General features: G+C 53.5%; 7 protein-coding genes across 7 annotated transcripts; 3 read left to right on the top strand and 4 right to left on the bottom strand.

Moving 5' to 3' along the window:
• Positions 1 to 176: 176 nt before the first annotated feature.
• On the bottom strand, positions 177 to 611 carry VDAG_07087 (uncharacterized protein; the record flags this gene model as incomplete). The annotated part of the gene is made up of 1 exon (XM_009655992.1): positions 177 to 611. One exon carries the CDS (start codon positions 609 to 611, stop codon positions 177 to 179), a length of 435 nt encoding a protein of 144 aa, XP_009654287.1.
• Positions 612 to 7,412: 6,801 nt separating this feature from the next.
• On the bottom strand, positions 7,413 to 10,144 carry VDAG_07086 (vesicular-fusion protein SEC18; the record flags this gene model as incomplete). Its single annotated transcript, XM_009655991.1, has 3 exons — positions 7,413 to 7,821; positions 7,876 to 9,745; positions 9,801 to 10,144. The coding sequence occupies 3 exons, from the start codon at positions 10,142 to 10,144 to the stop codon at positions 7,474 to 7,476; spliced, it is 2,562 nt and encodes an 853-aa protein (XP_009654286.1). The 3' UTR covers positions 7,413 to 7,473.
• A 95-nt stretch (positions 10,145 to 10,239) lies between these two features.
• VDAG_07085 (uncharacterized protein) lies at positions 10,240 to 11,701 on the top strand (the record flags this gene model as incomplete). Its single annotated transcript, XM_009655990.1, has 4 exons — positions 10,240 to 10,317; positions 10,372 to 10,601; positions 10,658 to 11,538; positions 11,649 to 11,701. 4 exons carry the CDS (start codon positions 10,240 to 10,242, stop codon positions 11,699 to 11,701), a joined length of 1,242 nt encoding a protein of 413 aa, XP_009654285.1.
• Positions 11,702 to 11,977: 276 nt separating this feature from the next.
• On the top strand, positions 11,978 to 12,710 carry VDAG_07084 (uncharacterized protein). The gene has a single exon (XM_009655989.1). It carries the CDS (start codon positions 12,258 to 12,260, stop codon positions 12,483 to 12,485), a length of 228 nt encoding a protein of 75 aa, XP_009654284.1. The 5' UTR covers positions 11,978 to 12,257; the 3' UTR covers positions 12,486 to 12,710.
• A 74-nt stretch (positions 12,711 to 12,784) lies between these two features.
• VDAG_07083 (H+/hexose cotransporter 1) lies at positions 12,785 to 14,849 on the bottom strand (the record flags this gene model as incomplete). Its single annotated transcript, XM_009655988.1, has 5 exons — positions 12,785 to 13,523; positions 13,760 to 14,281; positions 14,345 to 14,449; positions 14,512 to 14,629; positions 14,748 to 14,849. The coding sequence occupies 5 exons, from the start codon at positions 14,847 to 14,849 to the stop codon at positions 13,180 to 13,182; spliced, it is 1,191 nt and encodes a 396-aa protein (XP_009654283.1). The 3' UTR covers positions 12,785 to 13,179.
• A 343-nt stretch (positions 14,850 to 15,192) lies between these two features.
• VDAG_07082 (phosphoribulokinase/uridine kinase family protein) lies at positions 15,193 to 16,258 on the top strand (the record flags this gene model as incomplete). Its single annotated transcript, XM_009655987.1, has 3 exons — positions 15,193 to 15,615; positions 15,670 to 16,019; positions 16,081 to 16,258. Exons 1-3 carry the CDS (start codon positions 15,403 to 15,405, stop codon positions 16,256 to 16,258), a joined length of 741 nt encoding a protein of 246 aa, XP_009654282.1. The 5' UTR covers positions 15,193 to 15,402.
• On the bottom strand, positions 16,224 to 18,701 carry VDAG_07081 (lactose regulatory protein LAC9). The gene is made up of 7 exons (XM_009655986.1): positions 18,603 to 18,701; positions 18,514 to 18,543; positions 18,335 to 18,429; positions 17,959 to 18,260; positions 17,198 to 17,901; positions 16,666 to 17,144; positions 16,224 to 16,608 (listed from the first exon to the last, which is right to left on the bottom strand). Exons 1-7 carry the CDS (start codon positions 18,645 to 18,647, stop codon positions 16,287 to 16,289), a joined length of 1,977 nt encoding a protein of 658 aa, XP_009654281.1. The 5' UTR covers positions 18,648 to 18,701; the 3' UTR covers positions 16,224 to 16,286.
• Between the last annotated feature and the right edge of the window lie 5,055 nt (positions 18,702 to 23,756).

Here is a 23,756-nt window from a genome sequence, read left to right as displayed (position 1 = left end):
AAAATTGGGCTGGGGGGTAGCGTTGATGTGCTGGTCGGACAGAGGGCCTAGAATGAGAACCATCAGTTGAAAGTCTATCGCTTCCTAACCTTTGTTTTCCAGGTTTGGACCTGCTTCCCGCATGGAGTCATGGCTGTGTCACGGCTGTGCTGCAACCACACAGCCATGTTGCGCTCTTACCTAAGGTAGATGCGACCATTGTTCCCAACGTTCGCCACCGTGAATTGCCGTCCATCACGGCCAGCCGAACCACCATCTGGAGCGATGTCGACCTTGTCGTCGCTGCCCCTGCCACGTGCCCTTCGTGAAGTGTTTTTCTCCTCCTGGGATTTGCGCTCCGTAACGGGAAGGAGTGGTTTCGACGTTGCTGAGCTTGCGAAGCGCGTCTTTCCAGTCCACTTGGTGCCACTTAGAGTCGTTGGTGTTGCACTCTCCTTTCCTCCCAAGGTGCCGACTTTGGGTGGTGAAGCTCTCCTCCGTTTTGCTTCGCGTGCCGCTTTTCGTGCAGGGCTGAGGGTGGTGGCGGGTTGCGAGACGTCTTGTTGCGGAGAAGGCATGGAAAGACCCAGGCCGGTGGGCGCAGGTTGCGAGGGGGACCTCATGACGTCCATGACAGGCGTTCAAGCTTGAGAACGTCGTGTGGGCGACTTATGCCGAGCGGGTACTGCTCGTCGAGGTCACTGCGCAGATGTGTATACGGTTAGCATGGCGCGGTGGAGACTAAGAGAGAAACAGCCGGGGTTGTCATCGATCTGTCGTTGTTGGTTTTGGGTTTCGTTGTTCAAGTTGCGTCGCGAGGATCTCAGGTCGCCAAGCAAGGTGACAGGCTGCTCTGGTCTTGCATATGCGTCCCGTTGGTTTTTGAGGGAATGGGTGCAGTGGCTGCTGGAGAGTCACGTCCGTATCGACGCCATAAAGGAGTACGATCTGGTCCAAGACAAGTGGTTCGTCGATGGCAACGCCGTATTAAGGGGGTGGAAAAAATTGTTCCCAGTCGTAGTGAGGCAATGCGACTCGAGTCAATTCGAGTTGAGCTGAGGCGAGGAGGGGCGAAAGGGGGGTCGACCGCCGAGTTGGGGAGGCGTTTGGAGACTGTGACTGGATGCGAGTCGTCGAAAGAAAGGAGACGGTCGACGAATGAATCGAATGGGTTTGGTTTGGCGTGTCTTTGCCTCGTGTCGCGACAGCACAATGCACAGCACGTACTCGTCAGACCTATGTATTGGGGCCGAACAGTGTCAGAAAACGTGAGGCTGGTGGTGACAGACGACAGTTGACAGACAGGCAAAGCCCAGCAGAAGGAGTGAGGAGGATGACGACGATGGGAAGGTAGTTGAGATTGGTACGACCCAGATGGGGATTTACAGGTCCCAGTTTACGGGAGCGGGCAGAATGGCAGCCCAGCAAAACGGCAGCAGAGCCAGGTGGGTAGGTAGCTGGTACTGGTTCGTGAGGGCAGGCAGCCAATATGACTGGGCAAATGGGGGGGGGCAGGGTAAAATGACCTTTGGGATTGGGGGATGGACTGGGCAGGGGTAGGGGGCAAGTGCGACAGGGGGGGTTACCTCGTTAGGTACCGTAGGTACTTCTTTGGACATGACTCTCAGGCGCCAGATCACAGCCCGCATGGGTCCGACAAGTGGTCGCGCCACAGGGGGACGGTCCGGCCAGTAATCACTCCTTCCACCTGGCAATCGCACATGGCTCGACTCGAAACTCGGCCTTTGGATATGCTCATTGGTACACTGAAAGGGGACCGCTGAAAGCCCAGAATCTAGAGGTCGCCTCGGAACCTTTTGGCGAAGGGACTAAGGCATTAGGTGCCTTGCTAAGGGGCGGCCTGGGAGCTGGAGACCCTCAACGCCAATAGGGACGGCATGGAAAAGGATGGAAGCAGTATCTGATACATGCCTATCGACCTACGTGCCTCATACCTGGGTATGTCCTTAAAGCAGGTAGGGCAGGCAGGGAAGAAGGAAGATAGTTACGACAGTGGAAGAACTCATTGAGGTAAGGTACCTTATGACGGGAGGCGCGGATCTCGCAACACCAGAGGGCAGGTGCAGTGCAGTGCAGTGCGTCAGAGACAGCGAAAGGTAGGTATTGGTAGGGCAGGAGCAATCAACCGATGAGGGCAGCCAAGCCCGACCGCGGGAACTGCCCGGTCGCCTCGACTACCTGCCCACCTGCCTGCTTGTGCCGTACCATGGTACCAAACCAAGTACCCAGGGATCAAAGTACCTAGCTTGTTAGAGCAAGTACTTATTCCGTCCGCCTGGTTAGAGCAGGGGCTATGATCCACCCAGGCCACCAACCCACACCACTTGCCTGATGTAATGTCAATGCGGTGGTGCTTCTTTCTTGTCTTGTTCCCCGATGCTGCCCCGCGTCTCTGGCCATTTCGACCCTCTTGCTAAACCAAAAACACACATCGCCTTAATCTTCTGCCTGTACTTCTTGGCTTAGGAAAGTCTTGGGAGGGTAACAAAACTTTCATTGGGTCAGCACGTCTTGTCAACTGCACACACCTAATCAACATCGGATCTCATCGGCCCGGATGCTTCGTGTCAAAGCCTTCCCCCCCCCATCCCTAGGCCCTAGGGGGGACCTGAGCCTGGTCGTCGAATTTGCTCGTTCATGCGATCTAGACTGTTTCTGCATCATCGGATTATCGTGTGGCTTCCGCGGCCCATTGGGGACTAAACCAGACAGACCACGGCTTCTTCAGATGGTGTGTCCAGCCAGGCTTCCCTTCCCGTCAGGCTGAATGTTTTGTTGTCTCACGGCAGCGAGCGAGCTGAGCAGCTCTGTAGCTAGCAAGCACCTTGAACCTGACGATCGCGCTGCGGCACTGGTTCGCCCAGGACTGTTGTGTCTCACTCCATCCTCCATCCTCCCTGCTTCCCGCAGGAAGAGGCGACCTTGGCTGGCTATCCATCCATACGCCATCATGCTATGGTCTTTCAACCTTATTAACGTTCCTCCACCTGTCAGTCTACCCCTCCTCCGCCTCGCTGACAGCCGCCTAGGCTCAGGTCCCCATCCTGACACGTTCACTCCCTGCCAACAGGGCACATCCAAGTCCAGTGTCGCAACACATGTTCCTCTGGCTCGGCCATGGATTACATGTACATGTAGAACAAACGTGAACCCCACAGACCCTGAGGGCCCATGTCAACACAACACGGCACAAACGTGCCACAACGCAACGTAGCCGTCGAAAAGTCTGTCAGCACACTGCGACGAACAAAAAGAAATACTATGTACGCTGCCTTTTGGCCTGTACCCACCAGTTGTTGTGACCAAGCAGAAGCAACAAGGGCCCCTGGCCGACTCGATGACACGCCTGGCGAACCATATTCAGGAGCCGACCGCCCTGTGCTTCCTAGCAGCGTTGACGAAGAGGAGATGAGATCCGTCCAGTGTTCTCAGGCTGTGGAGTGCCCATTGCTTAATCGACGGGCCAAGCCCTCGTCTCTCACACGTTTGCTTTCGCTCGCACCGCCCAAATCAAACTCACCTCGGGCGACGAGGTTCACGGCATCGCGGCCAGGTGTCGCGAAGCCAACCATGATTCTGGCTGTGATTGGACCATACAGGGTTGCATCCTGTGCCTCTACCTGCATTTTACTGCAACTCGTTCTGCAAGACACGGCTTTTAATCACATGGCTAACGTGCCCCGTCATGCAGCACGCAGGCGTCGCTCACCGGTGAGTGGGTGAGTGAGCTTTACTCAGCGCAACAATGGTTCATGGCTTCCATACCAGACTGATGTACTCGACATCTCTTTGTCAAAGGTCATCGCACGCACAGTACCGCCCTCGGCAGTGGTCGCAGGCAGATCCGCTCCCGTCCGATGAAGATTCTCACTCCACAAGCCATGATTCGTTGTGTTGCACGACACTATTTTGATGGCTTTATAACCAAACCTGAAGTGTGCAACGCAAGACACCATCATCGTCAATGTTAACTATGTTAATGTACAGAGGCCAATCGCGTGGGCATCAGACGACGGACAAGGGGGCTAGGTCAAACTGCATGGTTTACGATCCGGATAGCACCTGGTGATACCCCCGGAACTCTATGAAGCTGGCGGACAGCAAGGGCTGAGAAATCTCAAATCCCGGTTGGGCAAACAAGTCACCATCACGCGAGCTCAAGGCCGTCGAATCTGGCTTCCAGTCTGAACCTCAATGGCCCAGTGGAGCGCGCTTGTTCCTTTGCAGACATACATAGTACGACAACATGAGCACGGTTGTCGGCGCAAGGATTGGAAATTGTTCACACCCAGCCTGAAACCTCAGACCAAGAAGTGATCCCCGCGCCGCCCGACACAAACCCTGGCCGCAGAGGTGCCGGGCCGTCACGAAAACCACCGCACGCCGCGTAAACTTTGATGGTGAATGGCGCAGCGGCCCCAAGCCAACGGCGGCTGAGCTGGCTGTAATTGCAGCTCATGACGAGATGAACCATTTCCACATGGCTGCTAGTGAGGCGTAGAGCAAGCTGAACGGTGCATGCTTCTACCATAATCGAACTGTTGTCTTCGCTTTCGGTCCCATCATTGACGTAAGAAAGGATTCACCGTACGGAGAGAAGCCGCCAGAAAACGCCTGCGACCAGCTTTAGGTTGAAGGGTTCTTATCGCAGCACTAGGTAGGTGACGCGGAAACGATCCTCATACGAGTCATCGAACCAACGTCCCCCTTCGAGGCTGTGCTTCCCACGTCAAATTCCCAGCAGCGCGGTTCGACGGAAATGCAGTTTGCGCAACCCCAGTCGTCAATAGTGAAGGGTTCAGTCACCTCCGGGCGCCATCTCGGTGCTCAATGCTTGATGGCGGTCAGGTGATCGAAGGCTCATGTCGGAGATGGGCAGCGGCCGGCTCCCCGATCGCTTGCGACCACACGAGGCGGGGTTATCTCGCGTGGTCGTTGGTGATCTTGCTGCCCAACTTGAGAGAGGGTGGACCTACAGTAGTCCTGCTAGTCTGATTTTGCATGATGAACACCCAAGCAAGTCCTTTCTGGGCTAGCTGTGGTCATCAATTACAGTCTCCAGAACCACTTTCCAGGATCGGTGCTCCTTTGCTGGCTGCCATGGTCCAGAATTCTGACGGTGATTGTGGTATGAACACCAATCTAGCGCAGCAGTCCGCCTTATCTCATATGCCAGACTTCCGAGTTCTCCGCTGCCATGGGCGGAAAAGAGTTGCTCGATTTCACCTGCTCTCCAAGACCTAGGCATACATGTACAACATGGCCACGAGAACGGGCTGTGCGGTTCTCGTAGTACTAACCCCTCGTGAAGTACTTGGGTAGTAGATTATGTAGGCAGATCGCAAAAGAGCTAAGTGCGATGCAACTTAGGACTGCCGTGTTTCCACGAGCGGTCCGCGTGAGGATACATCTGGTTCTGAGAACTGTCTCGGACCATGAACCTTTTTTCTTGCTGGACTTAGAGCTCTCTGGCCCCGATGTCAAGGTAGCGTGCTACAGGCCTAATCAGGTGGAACAGTCGGCTTCGAGCCCCCTGAAAGGCACGTCAAACAAAGAGTGAGGCCCCCCCCTGAAGCAAAAGTCTCTCCCTCGCCAACCTAATATTTTACTGAGCCCCTGGGCCGAAAGTTACAGGCCCACGCTCCGCGCGTATGTCACCCTCCCAGTCCCAACTCACATGCACTCAACCACCATTAGCAATGATTACATGATGTGAAGTAGTATTCCGCGATGTTGTAAAGACTGTACATGTACGTGGGTGACAACGGGAATCCCCACGTCCCTTGTATGTGCCCCCGCATGGTCACGTTTCTGTTCCATCCACTGTTCGCGTCACGAAGGCATGCATGGCACGGATCGGAGGTAGGTAGCTAATCAAGCTGATAGTGTGTTCCAGTGAAATTGAGCTGTGGTCCTTACAACAAAGGAGTGCACTTGGACGCGTTTACACAGTTATGCCTCACGGAGAACCGGACACATTATCGAGTCGTACTGAACTTTGTTATGGCTTCATCTACATGAGCCTGACATCTTTTGAGCGAACAACTGGAGCCGTAGCTGAGCAGAGGTCAGCCTCGGAAATTACAACGTGTGGTCAAAGAACAGGCCTTCGGTGCAGCGCGGAGCTGTAGAGTGGTGATGGGAATCCAGCTATTGAAGTGTCCACACCCATATTGAGTCCACGAACGTGCCCACACTCGGAGTCCTCAGCCGAATGAAGAGTTGTAGCTTTGAAGGGCTCTCTGAGTATCTGAGGGAAAATGGAAAGATCCTCTCGTTCTGAGCCTTCAATGAAGAAGGCAGTGATTCCACCTGGTCCAAGTATGTAGCATCTTCATGGGGTACTACGGATGATCTAGACGTATCGCGCCCTTGCACGATCTCATGAGACTGGTGACTTTGAAATGCTACAAGGCAGATTTCATAGCCTGAACGAACATATACGGACTTGAAGTACAAAGTTGGTTCAATCACCCGAAATAAGAACATGATTTCTAGCTCAGTGCACGCGTATTAGAACTTGACGACGAAGTGTATGGCGGACTTCAAACCCATTTCTGTACGATGTCAAAACGAATGACTGAAGACCCTAAGTAGCACACGATGTGACCTTTTCCTTTTACTCTGGGTGACCAGATAGAGGCTTGTTAATTTCGGCCAGTCCAAATAACATGGCAGCATCACAGTCTGTGGTTTTCGTGTTGTCTGCAGCTCAAGAACTTCTCTGTGATGTATCTCCAAGATAAAATCAACGCCCGAAGCCCTCTGAATAAGACAACCCCTCGGGCCACAGCGTAAATCAAAAATCCCCGCTTCGATCATTGACTTCGAGCTTTCCTGACTACAGTCCATGACCCCGTGATGTGTCTAAGCGTGACCTCACATCATCGAGCCTGACGCTTTGCTTTTCCTGTGATTAGCGAGCAGCCTTCCTGCGTCGATGGGTTACAAGCGGTGCAGAGCAGAGTATGAATCCTATCAAAAGAGGCTGGGAATACTTTGAATTCCCGAGGAGGACCATCGGGAGCACTGCATGAACGCCACGGGTGCAGAAAGGAGGTGGTTTTAGTTACGCAATGGCATTAAAAGATTGGCTGACAGACACGTTTTGTTGTGTGCTGCCTTGAGTCCCAGTGCCATATCCCCATGTCATTTGGCCTAGGGAGTATCGTCTAGATTTCTGAAATTACAGCCCAACGATCTGATACGCATAACCTGTGAAGAGTGACCCTTGATACGCGTCACCAGATACGTCAAGAAAGAGAACAACATTGTGGACCAAGTGCTTCGATAGGAGGGCTGTGTAACCTGGAAAAAGTTACAACTCAAGACCTACAAGAATTCAGTCAAAGCCAGATAGAGGTACGCCGGCAGCTAGTCCTCCATGCCGTGGGCTGCGTGATCAATAAGCGCAACATGTCTGACATCATATTCATCTATGGCTAACTTTTTTCATCTATGGCTAACTTTTAACTATTCCGAACCCAGATTCGACCCGATGGCAGACACGATGCGGCCTGTGAAGCTCTCCACCATGTTCGCCTCTCCCCTGGCCGCTTCGACGCGTGACTCCTCCAGACACTCGAGGACCGTCTTGATACCGATGCCAACTTGTTGCGACCCGGTGTCCTGTGAAATGGTGTTGACAATGTGGTTGATGTCGGCCGAGTCAAAGTTGTTTGTCTGGTTGAGAAGGCTCTCGAGCTCGCGCAGCGTGGAAACGGCAGGCACGGGGATCTGACGCCTGAAGAGCTTCATGACGCCCAGCATTTTGAGGACGTTCAGCTCCGAAGTTGTCACGAAGACCAAGAGGCGACGGCCCTGCGTATGCTTGTTAGTGATACGTCGCAATGGAGAAGATGGCAGGCGGCTTACCTTGGGAGGCGCAGACTGGATTAGGGACGTCAGTCTGTCAAGAATGGTGTTGGAGAAGCGAGGCCCGATAGGGTTCCACTCAATGAGCTGCTCAAAGTTGTCCAGAATGACAATGCTGAGCGGGGACTTGTAAGCATCGGCAAAGACCTTGGAGAGGTAGTCCTTCTTTCCAAACTCGTCGCGGAAGGGTGTCAGGTTCTGCGGTGACACGAGTTTGACAAAGGGGTATTCGGACAACATGGCGATGTGTGATGCGATGGCTGTCTTGCCAGATTCAGCAGGGCCGTGGAAGAGGACTGACATCCTGTCTAGGACCTGACCCTCCTTGAGGGTGTTGACATAGCCCATGCCAGTGCGGATAATGTCCTCGATATGACGACTGTACGTGATGATGCCCATCTTGATCGAGTTCGCCAGGTCGTCCTCTGAGACACCGTATGCTGGCTTAACTTCGGTCAACGCTGCCAGGAAATCCTCCATCTTGATCTTCATGGAGGCGACGTCCGACTTCATCTTTGCCATCTCGCCGACTTCGGTGTGTCGGTTAAAGGCAAAGGACGTCGCAGCCTTGACGACACCTGCAATCTCAGCACCAGAGTAGTTCTTTGTCTGCGCCGCAAGGGCCTGGACATCGACCGAGTCGTCCATGATGTCGTTCTCACGCATTTTGTTGGTGTGAATCATGAGGATTTCCTTTCGACCGTCCTCGTCAGGGAGACCGATCTCCAGCTGAACCTCCAGACGTCCAGGTCGCAGCAGAGCCTCGTCAATCATGTCCTTTCGGTTCGTCATTCCGATCAGCAGAATGTTGTTGAGCTGGTCGACACCATCGAGCTTCGTCAGAAGCTGGTTGACCACACTGTCACCGACACCAGTGCCTCCACCAGCGCCTGATCCACGCTGCTTGCAGACAGCATCCAGCTCGTCGAAAATGATAATGTGAAGGCCGCTCTCGTCGCCCTTCTCCTTGTACTCCTTTTCCGCATCGGCGAACATCTTCCGGACGTTCTCCTCCGAAGCACCAACGTACTTGTTGAGCACTTCGGGACCGTTGATGATCTTGGGTGGACGAGCGTTCAGCATCTTGCCAATTTGTCTGGCAATCAGCGTCTTGCCGGTACCGGGAGGGCCGAAGAGGAGAATTCCCTTGACGTGCTGAATTCCAAGCTTTTCGACAAGTCGGGGCGGGAAGACGCGAGATGCGAAGGCTCTGCGGAAGATGGTGCCGAATTCCTCGCCGAGGCCGCCGATGCCCATGTCCTCAAACTTGAAATCGGGAGCAATGATCGAGTTGGTGTTGGCCCTGTGAGCGGAGGCTTTCAGGTTGATTTCGGCACCGGGCGCTTTGAAAAAGTTAACCTTTGTCTCCGGCGTGATGATGCCGCGAGATCGAGGCTCCCTGGACGCAGCAGCGCCAGCGGCCTCTGTCGACATGCCGAGATCCACCAAGCCGACGGTCTTGACAACGATCATGAGGGGAACGTTATTCACGTCCATCAGGATCCTCTCGCCCGGAGATAGGATCTGATTCTGGTAGGTCTTGAGGAATCGTGGCACAAGGTCGTCTTCGTCATATGCTTGAGCTGACGTCTTCTTAACTGAGGCAAATGATACTTCGACATCCAAACTGCCGAGGTAGGCCTGACTGCCTTGGCTGAAGGGATCATAGATCTCGCCAGTGAAGCGGTCCATCATGCCAATGCGGCACCACGTTCGCTGAGGGTCGGACAAAGAGATGGTTCCAGGCGGGAAGCCGTCAACGGGTTCGGCACTGACAACGTATTCGCCAAGAGGCTCACCACCACGGATGAGGATATAGAGGTCGGAGCCGTCGCGGTTCGGAGGGAAGTCCATAGGCGACACGGCGCATCTTCATTACTGTTAGCACTGCTTTGAAGCGAGCCGCAAGATTCGGATGAACTGACTTGTTGTGATAGATGAGATGGCTTTGCATGGTCTTATCTTGGACCTTACCGACCGTGAGGGGGACCTGTCGACCTCCGCCGCCGCCGCCGCCGCCGCCAGCACCCCTCGGAGGGGACATGGGAGACTTCTCATAGTTCGAAGGCATGCCGGGGGATCGCTGTGGTTGTCCGTAGCCTCCCTGGCCGCCGTACCCTTGACCGCTGCCTCCATAAGAGCCTCCATAAGAGCCTTGGGGCTGCTGGCCATAGGACTCGCGGGGCGGCTGGTCTCTGGAGGGCACTGCTCGTGGGTTGGCGCCTGGAAGGCCCATCCTCCCCTGGCCGAAAGGCGGTGCTCGTGACATGTCGGAGAGAGTGTGGGTGAAGTGAAGGTACAGGGAGATCTGATCGTGGGTTATCGTATAGTTTGTGACCTTGTTCTTGGACTAACAAAGGAGCGATGTGTTCACTTCCAGATTCTGGTCGCAAGGTGTTCTGTAGATGTTCGAGGAGGCCAGCGTCGTCACATTGGTGTTTCGTAAGTACCTGAACTGTCCGTTCAGGCGCAGCTGTCCCGCTGAAAGCGGTTTAGTGGCAGAGCTACCTGTGGCGCCCATACCGTCATGGTGGGGTTTTCGCCTTCCCCACGGCCAGCAGGCCCCTCCAAGCTGGCCTTATCACTTATCGCTCCTTGCTCAAGCTCATTCTCGCTCCTTGCTCAAGCTCGTTCTCGCTTCAGGCACCCAAAATCACCTGGTCCAGACCCAGGCGGAAGGGACTCGATGAGTCTGGCCTTCTGGCAACCTCCATCAAGATGCCTCTGTAAGCTTCGCATTGCTTGAAAACCCACCCCACGCATGGCCGCTGACGAAGCTTAGTCATCTCCTAGGAAAGAAGTCTTGGAACGTGTACAACGCGGACAACATCGCCCGCGTCCGCCGCGATGAGGCAGCCGCCAAAGCCTCCGAAGAAGCTGAGGAACAGCGCATGCAAGAAGTTGATGCAGAGCGTCGACTAGCCATACTGCGCGGCGAAGAGCCTCCGCCTCTACCGGAACCTAGCCCCGAACAAGCCGTCGTTCGGCGCGATCGCCATGCTTCGGGTCACGAGCGCAAGAAGCGGAAACGCACGGGCGAGGACGATACGGACTTTGAACTACGAATCGCCCAGGAACGATCTGCTGTGGTCCGAACACACGAAGAAGATGTCTCGCGAAGGAAAACAAGCAGCGCGCCGATTGTGGATCGGAACGGACACATTGACCTGTTTGGAGAGGAGCGCAAGGCAAACCGACGTTCAGAAAAGAATGAAGAGGCGGAAAAAGAGGCGGAAAAGAAGAAGCGTGAATACGAGGACCAATACAGGATGCGTCTGTCGAGCGCCCCGGGCCGTGGAGGCATGTTGAACCCCTGGTACTCCAAGACAGCCGACGACGGAACACAGCCAGATGGGTTCCAGGCATCTGAAAAGGATGTCTGGGGCAACGAAGACCCTGGGCGCAAGAAACGGGCAGCAGACAGGATTACCTCCAGCGACCCACTAGCTATGATGAAGCGAGGGGCCGCCAAGGTGAGGGAAGTCAAGAATGAAAGGCAGAAGCTACAGCAAGAGAGAGACGCGGAGCTCGAAAAGATGCGGCGAGACGACAGGCGCAGAGAGAGGCTTGAGCGAGAGGAGAGACGTTCTGGAAGACGGCACCGCGACCGGAAACGTGATGAGGTGAGCAAACTCGACGGTCACGAAGAGAACCGCGACCGTCGTGAGTCTCGACATCACGATCGCAGGAGACCTTCATCAAGCGCGCGACATCAGCAGGACGAAAGACATCGTCGACGCGACGATTAATTTTGCAGTATGATAACGTTACAGACATGACCTTGATATTGGCTATGGCTGCGCTCTTGAGCGATGGCCTCGAATGAAGGCCAGCCATTCACCACAGTTGTGAAGACAGTCTCCAACGGCACTATTCTCTGTGCAACGATTGTGCTGTCGCAGATGTTCATCTGCTCAAGATGGCCAATCAGATAATGCTCCCAGGCTGTCATATGATTGTAACATAACGGCACCCCTGCTGGGCGGCCAGACCTCAAGAACGCCTAACGCCCTGCAGGGCTGCGGCGTGGCCTCTTCAACCCCCGGTGTAGCACAGCATTCGAGGGCCTCATTCTGGCCATGAAATGGCGTTTATTTACAACACTGATTGATGGAAGATCTGCTGGGCCTTTCACAGAGATGATGGCGAAGCACACGCGACTGTTGCGCTGCCACAAATCGCAAGAAATGGTTGTGAGAAGGAAACGACGTTGATAAAGGCTGGGCACCGATGTCTGGGGAGTTTCTTGAGACGAGACCTCACTACAACCACCAAACACCAATCACCCCGTCACCCCGTCACTCAGCACAGCGTCCGCTGACCCTCGTCTTCCAATCGCCTTCACAGCGCTCTCACCACAAGTTCGAATTTCTGTTGATACAATGCCGGATCTCTCTAAGTTCCTCTACTACCTCAAGCCCCTCCACGAGCGGAAGCCCCAGAAGAAGGTGCTGCCAAAGGACGACAGTGCATCTCAAGCTACAGACGAGAACGGTGGGGAGAAGAGAATATACGGGTCGTTCGGCCACCGTGAAGGCCCGAACAGTATCGGGGCTGCAGCTGGTGCAGGCGCTCTAGGAATGGTAGGCCTACCAGGCATCTCCAGATGATAGAGTGGAGGGGCAGAAATGCGACGTTGAGATGCTGTTACTCTACATTCACGTCTAAATCTTGACTGCTCTACCCACGATGGTGGTGATGGCGGCGGCGGCGGCAACTACCGGCAGCACAGATGGGGCAACGCTGACGGAGACTGTGATAAGCTGGTTCTGCTGGTTCACATATTCCGCCCCGGTCTGGTACCAAACCTTGCGTTAATGATATACCCAAACTGTTATTTGCTTTGCTTTTCATGTTGTTGATCCAAGTGCCATGCTGCGCAGAACACGACTTGCTACGTAACAACCTGTGTGAGCTACCTAAGTTCTCATGATAATTGGCAACGCCCCAGAGAGATAATCTCGGACCTGGGCGCTTTCCTGCGGTATCAATGTATACCATCGTGCGATTTGTTTTCTCGCTGCCTGTTTCCTTCGTCTCCGAAACCCACCAGAATGACCTGGCATTGTGAGGCACCTTTCAAGCGTGGTGTTCAACCTTGGTTGCAGCATCATCAATCTTTTCATCCGGCAAAACATCAGTGAGGCCCATGGAGGCTGCTATCTCGACCAATCTCGTCTTTTCGTCATGTGCAGCCGTGTCGCCAAACACCAGGTCCATGTCTTCAGGGCTTTTGCCGCGCGTTTCCGGAATAACAAAAAGCGTGAAGAAGAAGGCAATGGCGCAGAAGCCGGCGAAAAAGAGTTAGGTGCCGTATCCAATGGTCTCCAACATGTCCGGAGTCACCAATCCAATGACGAAGATGGACATCCAGGTCGCGCTTGTTGTAATTGCCATGGCTTTCGAACGGTTTCCAAGGTTGAAAATCTCAGAGGGAAGAACCCACCCGATGGGAGCGAAGGAGTAAGAGAAATTTATGTCGTAAATGTAGATGAAAGCGATGCCAGCCCACCCGGCTGACTTATTCGTTCTGAGTGACTCTCCGAAACCACCAATGATGCCGCCAACAACGATCAACGAGATGAACGTTCCAGCGGCTCCGCAGAGAAGCAAAGGGCGCCTGCCCACTCTTTCAATAAGAAAGAGAGCTGGGAGAGTTGACAAAGTGTTCACAATGCCATATACGCCGGTCGCGAGCAAACCAGACGTCTTGCCGGACAAACCCAGCTGGGAAAACATCGTCGGCGCGTAGTATATAATCGCGTTGTACCCCATAAACTGTTGCAAGAAGGCGACGCAGCAGCCGATAGCCAGGCGCTTGAGGCAGACCATGTCGAGATAAGGGCGACATGTTGTGCGATGAATAGAGGAATACCTGTCTTACCAGGATACCCTTCCCGGTTGAGAGCCTCTTCGAACAGAACCTCTGCCTTGATGCCAAGGTACTCGTTGCGCAGTGAGGTAGTGTCGAGATGCACTCGTCGAATCTTGGCCAGGGCGGCAAGTGCCTCGTCTTCTTTGCGGCGTAGCAGATAGAACCGAGGAGACTCAGGGAAGAACAGCATGCCGATGCCCAGCACGAGAGCAGGCAAAATCTGCAGACCGAAGGGAATGCGCCACGAAATATCGGGTTGTCCGGTGCAGCCGCCCGGGCCGACATCGTAACGAGGATCGAATTTGGGGAGGTTGGTAGTGCCGCCTGAGTAAGGGATATCTGGAGCGCATCGAGTGCCGCCGATGTACTGGGTTCCGTACTCGAGCCAGTAGCTGACAAGAATACCAAGAGTGATACTGAGTTGTTGCATGACTACCAGTGTTCCTCGGATTTCGGGCATAGATAGTTCGGAGATGTACATGGGGACAATCATGGTCAACATGCCACCGCCGAATCCCGCAATAGCACGGGCTGGTTACGAATAAACAACTGAATAAAAGGTAGCAAGCGGAAAGGTTTGGACCTACAACTTACCTGCAAATAGGAGTGGGACATCGTTGGCAGCAGTCTGAAAGACAGATCCAACTGTGAAAATACCAACAGCTAGCAGCATAGAGACTTTCCTGCCGATCCAATCGGCTATGGGGCCATTGACAGAGATCCAAGCCAGGCCAATAGCAGAAGTGACGAAACAAACCAACCCTTGAAGCCGCTGTCGATATTGATGCGAGGGAATGTGGCGGCGAAAGATTTCATTGTGAGTACGCCGGGAACAACGCCTTGGTCATAGCCGAACAGAAAACCACCGAGACTAGCAAACTGGACAGAAATTAGTAAGGGTTGGAATTAAGGAGGACAATATGAGTAGACAATGAATGGGGGTAGCAAAGATTATGTTGGTTTGAACTGCAAATCGAGACAGGAATTCAGACCGTACCGCTGATAGTCCAACGATGAAAGGATTCTCGCGCAGCAAGCTCCATGGACTTCGCTTGGGCGAAGAACCGCCTTCCGAATTGGAGACTTGAAGTTCTGACATCTTTCGGCTTTAAGTTTTCAAGACCTAGCTTTTGATGATGCTGATCTGATCCAGTCGAATGCGGGGAATCTTTCCTTGCGGGGAAGACCTGGGGTACTTATTTATATATCAGGCCGACTTGTGGAAGGATACATCGTGTCGCGGTTCTAGAGCCAAGATTGTACCAACCTAGAGTTTGACTTCGGGTCACCGAAGTCCGGACCAATGCCCTCGAACGCCGACACCTCTTCCGGGTCCACACGATTTGCGGGCTTGGGAACTGCAATGGCAAGAATGGCTGGCTTACACCACTTGACTGACTCATGGAATCTACGATTTGTACTCTGTTGATCATTGATCTCCGCAGATGTGCACCAGCCTTCTTATTGATCGGACGTCAGTCGTCCGGGCCAATCGAGCATGCGGAGTGTTGTGGTAGGCGGACATGTTCGAGGCCGCCGGATGCTGAGCCACGGTCTAGTTCGCTTAAAATTCCAGCAAAACAGCTGCAAACACCAGTCTTTGAACAAACTGCTCTCTCTTTGCGACAAAATTCAAAGCACCGCCTTTCAGTATGCTCGATCTCTCCAAAAACAAGAACCTGGGGGATAACCTGGCAAAGACCACAGCTCAGCTACGGCTTCGCGCCGAGCATCTTCTCGCTGAACCAAGTCGTAATGATCCTAGACAACGAGTTTTGATTGCGCTGGCTGGTGTTCCCGGCTCAGGCAAGTCGACTGTCGCGACCACTCTCCTCGAGGACCTGAACAGACACGGCATAAGACATGTTGCTGTCCTTCCAATGGTGTGTTGAAACTACCGTTCCCACCTCAAGTTATAGCGATTCACAATTCTCACTATCATGCTTCTCCAGGACGGATTTCACTATTCTCGACATGTTCTTTCGTCCTTCAACGACCCAGCTCTGGCCTTTCGCCGCCGAGGTGCCCCATTCACCTTCGATGCAACTGGCTTCCTGGAGATTGTTAAAAAGCTGAAGCAGATGCCGGTAACAGGGTGCGGCGAGCACGCGATGATCATTGGGGCGCCGAGCTTTGATCACGCAGAAATGGACCCTGTCCCAAACAGCATTTCCCTGTCCTCAGAAGCGAGATTGGTGATAATCGAAGGCAACTACACGCTTCTGAACGAGGCGCCGTGGGACCAGATCGCTGATCTTGTCGATGACAAGTAAAGAGCTTCCCAACCCCATCACTCACTCCCCGGTGGTCGTTAATGTATATTTTGTCAGGTGGTTTGTCGACGTAGCAGAGGACGTGGCGCGTCTTCGACTCGCAGCCCGACACCTAAAAGCTGGCATCGAGAACACAATGGAGCTTGCACTCTTGCGGGCCGACGAAAACGACGTGCCCAATGGTGCCTACATACGCAAGAATCTGATTGAGCCTCATGTCCGAATTATCAATTAGTATGAATTGAAAACGAACCAACGAAGTGTTACATCTGGAATGATCCTGTCTCTGGCCAACCGAAGAGGGTATAGAAGTCGTCGGTAGGTTCAGTGGGCCACAGAGCCGGATCCATAGACCAAGATCCCATTTGAATGTTCGTCCAGTCCCCAGACGTCGGGACTTGGCCGGGGAGCAGGATCTCGTTGATGATATTAGCGCAGCGAGTTGCCAGAGGATTGTGGGCAAAGACACTGCCGAAAACATGGCGAACAATCTCGAGATCAGCTTGCCATTCAGCCAAATTTGATGATTCGGGGTCGCCATGGATGACAAGAACCACGATCAGAGACGCATGGAATAAGAAGAAGCTGGATTATTCCCTGTCAGCCGCTTGAGGGCAGCGCCATGCCGGACGGGTTACTTACATCAGGTACCAAGTGGCAAGCCTGGTGATAACGCCGTGCCTTGTGTAAAAGTCAATGGACCTGATCGTGGCAGTTGCAGCTTGAAGTGCGATGCTTCTGCACTGTTCTTCGGCTGAGCCGGCATTCAGAGGCTCGCCTATTCCACCCTTTCTAGCCGCTTGTTGAAGCAGGATTTGTCGAAATAGAATTATTTTAATATTCCAGAAGCGCCACCATAGACGAGACTTCGTGAAGAGAAATGTCGACTCTAAGCATTGGCCATCGTAGTCAAGGGCGAAAAACGATGGCAAGGTCTTCGCCCATCGACTCAATGTTGCATCCATCGACAGCGCGCTCTCGGCAGAGACACCGACCGACGAGAGAAGTCGATTTGAGATGAAGTTGGAATGGACATGAAGATCACTCTGAATCTTCAGGCCAGAGTAGAGAGTTGGCTCATTAACTTCGACAGGCTGGTCGGTCGTCCTGCTGGTAAGAGACTGTTTTTCATGGCGTCAACACGAGCACAGAGCACAAAGATGGAGACTCCTACCGCATCATGGATGTTCAGAACTGGCCGGACATCCATAGCTTCAGTGTCGGGCAAGAGGATAGGTCTGCCAAAGGTAGTCGACGCGCCGCTGTCAAATATGTAGAGCCCCCACCAGACCCGCCGACGCATCTCACGTTGCAGCTTATTGATGCGCCAGTCTGGTAGCTCTCTGTGTAAACCCAAGCTGAGTGCCATGCGTGTTGCCAACCCGAGGAAATTGGAGCCAGTGTTGGGTTTGTTCCGCTTCTGACTGAGGTTGCTCAGCAGCACAAGAGCTTGCACAAACGTCAAATTCGCGCTCTCAAACAATGACTCATCTTCTCCGAATGCGAGAGCTCGATGGTATAGTTGATCTTCGAGTTGCCCCTGAGTATCATCTAGGCACCATGCTCCAAGGGCCAGCACAGTGTGCAGTAGCATCTGCCACGACGTTTGCTGTGGTCGCGGTATGACTTCATGAAGCTGAGCCCTAAAAGTTGGTTCATGAATGAAGGGATATGCGCAGTGATATACAGAGAAATAAGTATCAACCAAACTGTCTATGACCTGGCGTGATACATTCACTGCAGCTAGCTGGGATGAAGGGTCGCGCGAGGACAGGCGCTGTCGAAGTCGCGGTGGTCTAGGCTGGTCATCGGCAAGCGCGGCGGAATGGCCAGTGAGGAGGAGGAGCGATCTGAGGAAGAACACGCCAGCGGTTGAACCTAAACAGAAGTCAAATTTAGCTCACTCAATATGAAGACAAGTAAGGATTGGCGTACCTAGATAGCCCGCGCCTCTGGGCTCGACGGACAGCGCAGCCATGCCGTCGGCGAGGACCGCAATGTCTTCCTGCCAATCGAACCCATCTGATTCCTCAGGTACAGCTTCTGAAATAGGACTGGAGATCTGCTGCCCGGGTGTTTGGGATGATGGGCCTCGTGGGGCGAAGTGATCTGACGCTGTGCTTTTGGGGGTGCCCGCCACCCTCGCGCCAAGGGCTTGATCAATGTCGACATCGGGGAGCAGTTCAGCAAACAATTTCTCAACACGCTCCAAGCGACTCTCAACATCTGTCAAGTACCTATGAGGTTGTTGGCACCAGGAAGGACAGACAATCCGGAGGATGGATAAGAGACACAAGTCGATGGGGCTTACACGCGAGTGAGGGGTGATCGATGGGCTCTGCCGCTGTAATGACAGGCCACTGAGCTTCTCAAGCAGCCCTTGCAGCTAGGTATTTCTTTTGAACACTGTGCCACATGTCAGAACCATACATCGAGATCATCTCGGCCGGGGCGGGGTTGGATCTTGGTGGCCAGAGGACGAGAACCAACTCTGAGTTTCTTGGCGCGGCAGTGATCGCACTGTTGGGAATTAGAACTGGCGTAGCGATCACGGCATCAATATGGGTAAGCTGGCATACTGCTAAAGAGTTGACAAAAATTGAATGCGAGCTCGCTTCGGTCATTTTCCAGTCGGGGCCGCTCGTGGTCTGAGGATGGAAGAGATTGTGGAGGCGGTCGTCGATGCAGAAGGCGACAGCCCACACCTGCCAGATTTTGCGCTAGTGGCATACTTGTACCCCTACACCACCTCACAACCGGACCTGTTATGTGTATAACGATATACCGGGCTGAGGCTCGACATGCCCGTCAAAAGTTTAGATTTTCTACTTGTAGAAAAGGTCTCTATAAGTAGGAAGTGGCAGTTTTGAAAACTTCAAACTTTCCTTATTTTTGTAGACCAAAGTTCGCGCAAATGTCTGGCGCATTCAGGCAGGCAGAGCAGGGCCATTTATCAGAGGTACCCCATTGTCACCACGGAATTGAACAAAGTGGATTGATTGTTGTTAAGGTACAAAAGGAGACTTCCAGAAGTCCAAACGAAGGTAATTGGTCAGATCCAGCATCGGTAAGGAGTCTTACCGGGGCGATAACGACAGAACAAATGCATCAAATGAGGACTCCACATTTGGGATGAAAGTACTCCTGGGTCACAGAACAGAACCTTGCCTGATCGGCAACACACCCCCTCAGATGGGTAGGCGAGCCTCTCTCTGACCATCTGAACCACGAAAGATCAGGCAGATGCCTGTTGGCGGCTTTTGGTAGAGAATTTGGTGCCTTTGGAACAGTTGGCGTTCTCAGGGCAGATGAAGGAAATCGTGCTTGTGAAGCAAATAAGGATGTGTGTAAGTGTTAGGAGAGGTGGGCGAAATTGAGCAAGCTGTTCACTGGTGGACCGCTGGTACGCACTCCATCTGCAGAAGCTTCACGAAGTTCTGATGCTTCTGAGTCGGGAGAATCTTTGTAAGCCCATCGCTCACTATCTTGTCAGTGCTCATCCAGTCCACGGATATCTTCCCCTGTCTGACTGTTTGTCGGATCCAAAGACGATGGATGTCAACATGCTTGAGCTTCGTAGTGGCTTGAGGCCTCTCACTAGTGAGTAACAGCAGCGTTTGGCGGTTATCACAGAACATCTGGATCGGAACCTTGCCATGAAAACGTAGCTGAAGCTCCTTGATCAGACGAAGAGTGGCAAGGTAGTTCCTCGCTGCGACACTGAGGGCCACCAGCTCAGCTTCGGTGCTAGAAGTGACCACGGATCGCTGCTTTGTAGCTTTCCAGTCAATTGGACCTCCAAAGAGCATGGTGGTGTATCCTTGTGAGCTAAATCTGGTGATGGGATCATCGCCGAATGATGCGTCGCTCGCACAATACAGCGATGTAGAATGGTCTCCTGATCCTCCGTAGGACAGCGAGAGAGTCCTTGTGCGATAGAGGTAGCGGAGACAGTGGTCTGCTGCAAGGTGATGGAGTTCTGTCGGCCTGAGCAGAGACTCCGCAAGTCTTGAGGCAGCTTTGGCCACATCAGGTCGTGTTGTGGTTGCTGCGTAATTGATGGAACCAATTTTGCGTTGGTATAGTTGAATGGATTCAGCAGAGGCTTCGTAATCCTTTGGAGCAGGTGCTGGGTCTGTTGATAGAGGCGTCAAATGACCTCTGGTGGATGGCTGGAGGTTGAGGTCCTTCATCTTTTCAGTGATGTAGTTCTCCAGAGACAGCCAGAGCTTGCGCTGGCTACGATCTCTGACCACTCTGATGCCTAAGAACCATCTGACCTCGCCAAGTTCTCGCATCTCGAACAGAGACTTGAGCTGGCTCTTCAGCTCTTCGGCCGCTTGGCGATCCTCTTTGCGGTTCATGAGGATGATGTCGTCAACGTAGAAGAACATGATCATGCCTCTGCCCATGAAGACACAGTTATCTTCCTCGAGAGCCACGAGGCCGATCTTCCGCATAGCCTCGGACAGCAGCTTGTGCCAGAGAAGCGGTGATCGGCGCAAACCGTACAAAGCTCTCTTCAGCTTGAAAATCGTGCGCCTCTGTGGAGCGCCCTTCTTCTGTTGCATCTCCTGCATGAGATCCCAGCCCTGAGGGGCCCAGACGTAGACTGTCTCGTCGAGGTGTGCATTTGGAAAGGCGTTGACGGCATCCAACTGTGCGTGTCTAGGGTCAAACTCTGCACAGATGGCCATCAACGTTCTGAACGTCTTGGCTGCCAGTTTGAAATCGTGCGCCTCTGTGAAGCGCCCTTCTTCTGTTGCATCTCCTGCATGAGATCCCAGCCCTGAAGGAGCCCCAGACGTAGACTGTCTCGTCGAGGTGTGCATTTGGAAAGGCGTTGACGGCATCCAACTGGTGCGTGTCTAGGTCAAACTCTGCACAGATGGCCATCAACGTTCTGAACGTCTTGGCTGCCAGTGTCGACGCGTATGTTTCCATCTCATTCTTGGGCTGTTGGTCTCCTCGTACGCAGAGCCTGGCCTTGAACTTGGTCACGTAGCCGGTGGAGTCAACCTTGTATTTCCAGACCCAGGTCAACCCGAGAACCTTGTGTATTTCCTGGTCGACCGATTCGAAGGGGACTTGCTCGATTGTGTCCATATTTTCAATGGTGTTGACCTCCTGGACGCTTGCTTCTAGCCACTGCTTTTTGTGATCAGAATGAAGCATCTCCTTCCAGGATCTTGGCTCCGCGGGCATATCTGTTCGGAGAAGCGGTTTCTTGTTCGATGGAGTCTGAGTGTGAAAGAATGAGTATTCCACGGTCAAATGTGATGATGGAGGCATTTTCTTGCTGCGGCGGGCTCCTAGAGCCTGGTCGGTGGGGGTGCCGTCTTTGAACTGTGACGGCTTTCTGTCTCTAGCGCTCCTTCGAGTGCCTTGGATTTGTGTTGATGGCGACGGCTGTGGGGCTGGTGCCACTGATGGTCGGGCCTCCACAGTCTCTGTCTCGTCTTCAGCTGAACTTTGATCAGCTGGTGTGTGTTGAGGTGTTGATTCAGGGCTCCGAGCTACTTCGATAGTGTCTTCAATAGCCTCTTCAGTCACTTGAATGGTGTCTGGCACGGGGATCGTGTCTTCCACAGCATCTTCAGCCCCTTGAAATGGTGTCTATTACGGCATCTTCCACCCCCTCAGAGACAGCTGGCTGGCCTTGTTCAGTCTCCGTCTCTGGGAGTTGGACGTGGTGACGGCAGGACATCATCTCTGCTGGGCTGTGTGACCTTCCCAGGGTCGCAGTATCTCCGCGTTGATCTTTCCTCCAAGTGGGAATGTCCGGGCTTTCTCGAACAGGTCGATGGTGGCAACATCGAACTCGTCAATGTCCAGTGACGAGTTGAAAGGATTCTGGGCGTCCGCAACGGGCACGTCCAAAGCCTGGAATTCGTCCTGTAGAATTGGCTTTGGGGATTGGGCGTCCTTGAAAACTGTGGACTCATCGAAACCCACGTCTCTTGTCCTCAATACTGCTTTCATCTCTGGAACCCAGATTCTGTATATGTTGCTGCTGTCGTATCCACAGAGATAGCCGATGTGGGCTCTCGGAGCCAGCTTCTGCTTTCGGTTACGTCCCTCTTGGGCGTCTGCCGTGAGAGGATACGCCCTGCATCCGTATCTTCGCAGGTGAGCCAGGCCTGGAGCCGTAGTTCGAGCGGCAAGGCCCTTGGAGTTGAGCCAGTCGTTCAGCCTTCCTTCTGGTGTCGCCCACTGTAGGCGTCCCTTCGGCGTGAGATTGTGGAGATATGCAGCGGTTTGTACCACCTCTGGCCACAAATCCTCCGGGAACCCAGCAGCCGAGGTAAGGGTCCTTGCGATGGTGAATATCGTGCCTCCATTGCGTTCTGCGGCACCGTTCTGTTCTGGTGTCCTTGCGGCTGATCTCTCCAAGAGAATGCCGCGCTCTTCTGACCAAGTAACCAGATTGCTGCGTAGTGCTGAGTCCCAGTCAACTCTCAGGACCTTGATGACCAGATGGTACTGTCTCCAGAGAAACATCTCAAAGTTGATAAACGCCTGGAAGCCATCTGCTCTGGCAGGCAGAATCCTGACAACAATCTTCCCCGAATATGCGTCCGTTATTACAAGGCACGACTCCATGCCGTTGTACGACTTCCCAGGGCTGAAGAAGTCCAGGTTGACGCGCTCAAATGGATTCGTCGTCGTGTACGTTGGCTGTCTCCGAGATACAATCTTCTTGGATTTCGCTACCCCGCAAGACTCGCATTCGAATGTTGTTGGCCCTTTCACCCCAACTCCAGTACAGCTGTATGGCAGCTGCTGTATGGCCTCTGGGTGGGCATGAGCCAGCCGTTCGTGCCAGAGCCTCGAGTCGCTGACCATCGCGGCTCTCTGCTTCTTGGAGTGATAGAAGGAAGTGGTGCTATGTAGGGTGTTCACCGCATACTGGCCACCCTTCTCCTGAAGTGGGATCTCTGAGCCAGTGGCTGGGTTGAACAGCATGTTCCTGAGCGAGTCCAGTCCGAGTCCTTGGCGTTGGAGCTGCCTGGCTGAAATAAGCGTCGTCGGGTAGTCTTTGATGTACGAGACATCATGGCAGGTGATGCTGATGACGTTCTGCTTGCTGTCGAGGGTGTCGATGGCCATCGTGCCATGCCCTTCGACGGGGCTTGATTTGCCTCCTCCTGTGCTGTATCTTACAGTGTCGGTGGCCTCGCGAAAGTTGGTGAGGAGGTCTTTGTTGTTGGTTATATGGTTGGGTGTACCCGAGTCGATCAGGAACTCGTGACGGAGATCCCCTCCTCGGTTTGTCCGTTGAAACTCGTCCGAATCAGCGACGGAGAAGTTGCTCATGAAGTTGGTGTACTCGTCATCGCAGCTCTGTTCATCATCGTCACCGAGGAAGTTGTTAAAAGCAGAGACGGCGACTCCACTGGTGCCTCTTGCCTCCTGCCGCTTCTTTTTGTCCTCCTTGATTTTCTCGTTCCAGAATTGCAATGTGCTTGGCTTCATCCTTTTCTTCGCTTCGTCAATGTAGTCCAGCAGGCTCTGATCGGATTGATAGCTCTTCTTCCTCCGGTGTTCCGCGATATTTGGGCACAGACAGATGGGCTGACACGCCTTGGGTGCCCTCTTCTGCTGTACACAGTCGCAGAATGGTCTGCGAGAAGGCGAGCTGTTTGGCTGTTGAGGAGAGTCACGATGGGAATCCTGGGCACTCGTCCGATCACTTTGACCATTCCGGTCCTTGCCCATGAAGGTCACCGAGT

This window comes from Verticillium dahliae, genomic scaffold (assembly GCF_000150675.1).
Source record: "Verticillium dahliae VdLs.17 supercont1.15 genomic scaffold, whole genome shotgun sequence".
NCBI lineage: Eukaryota > Fungi > Ascomycota > Sordariomycetes > Glomerellales > Plectosphaerellaceae > Verticillium > Verticillium dahliae.
The sequence above is the reverse complement of the archived record's forward strand: the minus strand, read 5'-3'. Positions and strand labels throughout refer to the sequence as shown.

Coding starts and splice junctions, on each gene's coding strand:
- VDAG_07081 (XM_009655986.1), bottom strand. CDS start 18,647: ATGACCGAAGCGAGCTCGCATTCAATTTTTGTCAACTCTTTAGCA. Junction 18,261..18,334: donor CGATCACCCCTCACTCGCGT/GTAAGCCCCATC, acceptor ACAACCTCATAG/GTACTTGACAGATGTTGAGA. Junction 17,145..17,197: donor TTCTGAACATCCATGATGCG/GTAGGAGTCTCC, acceptor CATGAAAAACAG/TCTCTTACCAGCAGGACGAC.
- VDAG_07084 (XM_009655989.1), top strand. CDS start 12,258: ATGCCGGATCTCTCTAAGTTCCTCTACTACCTCAAGCCCCTCCACGAG.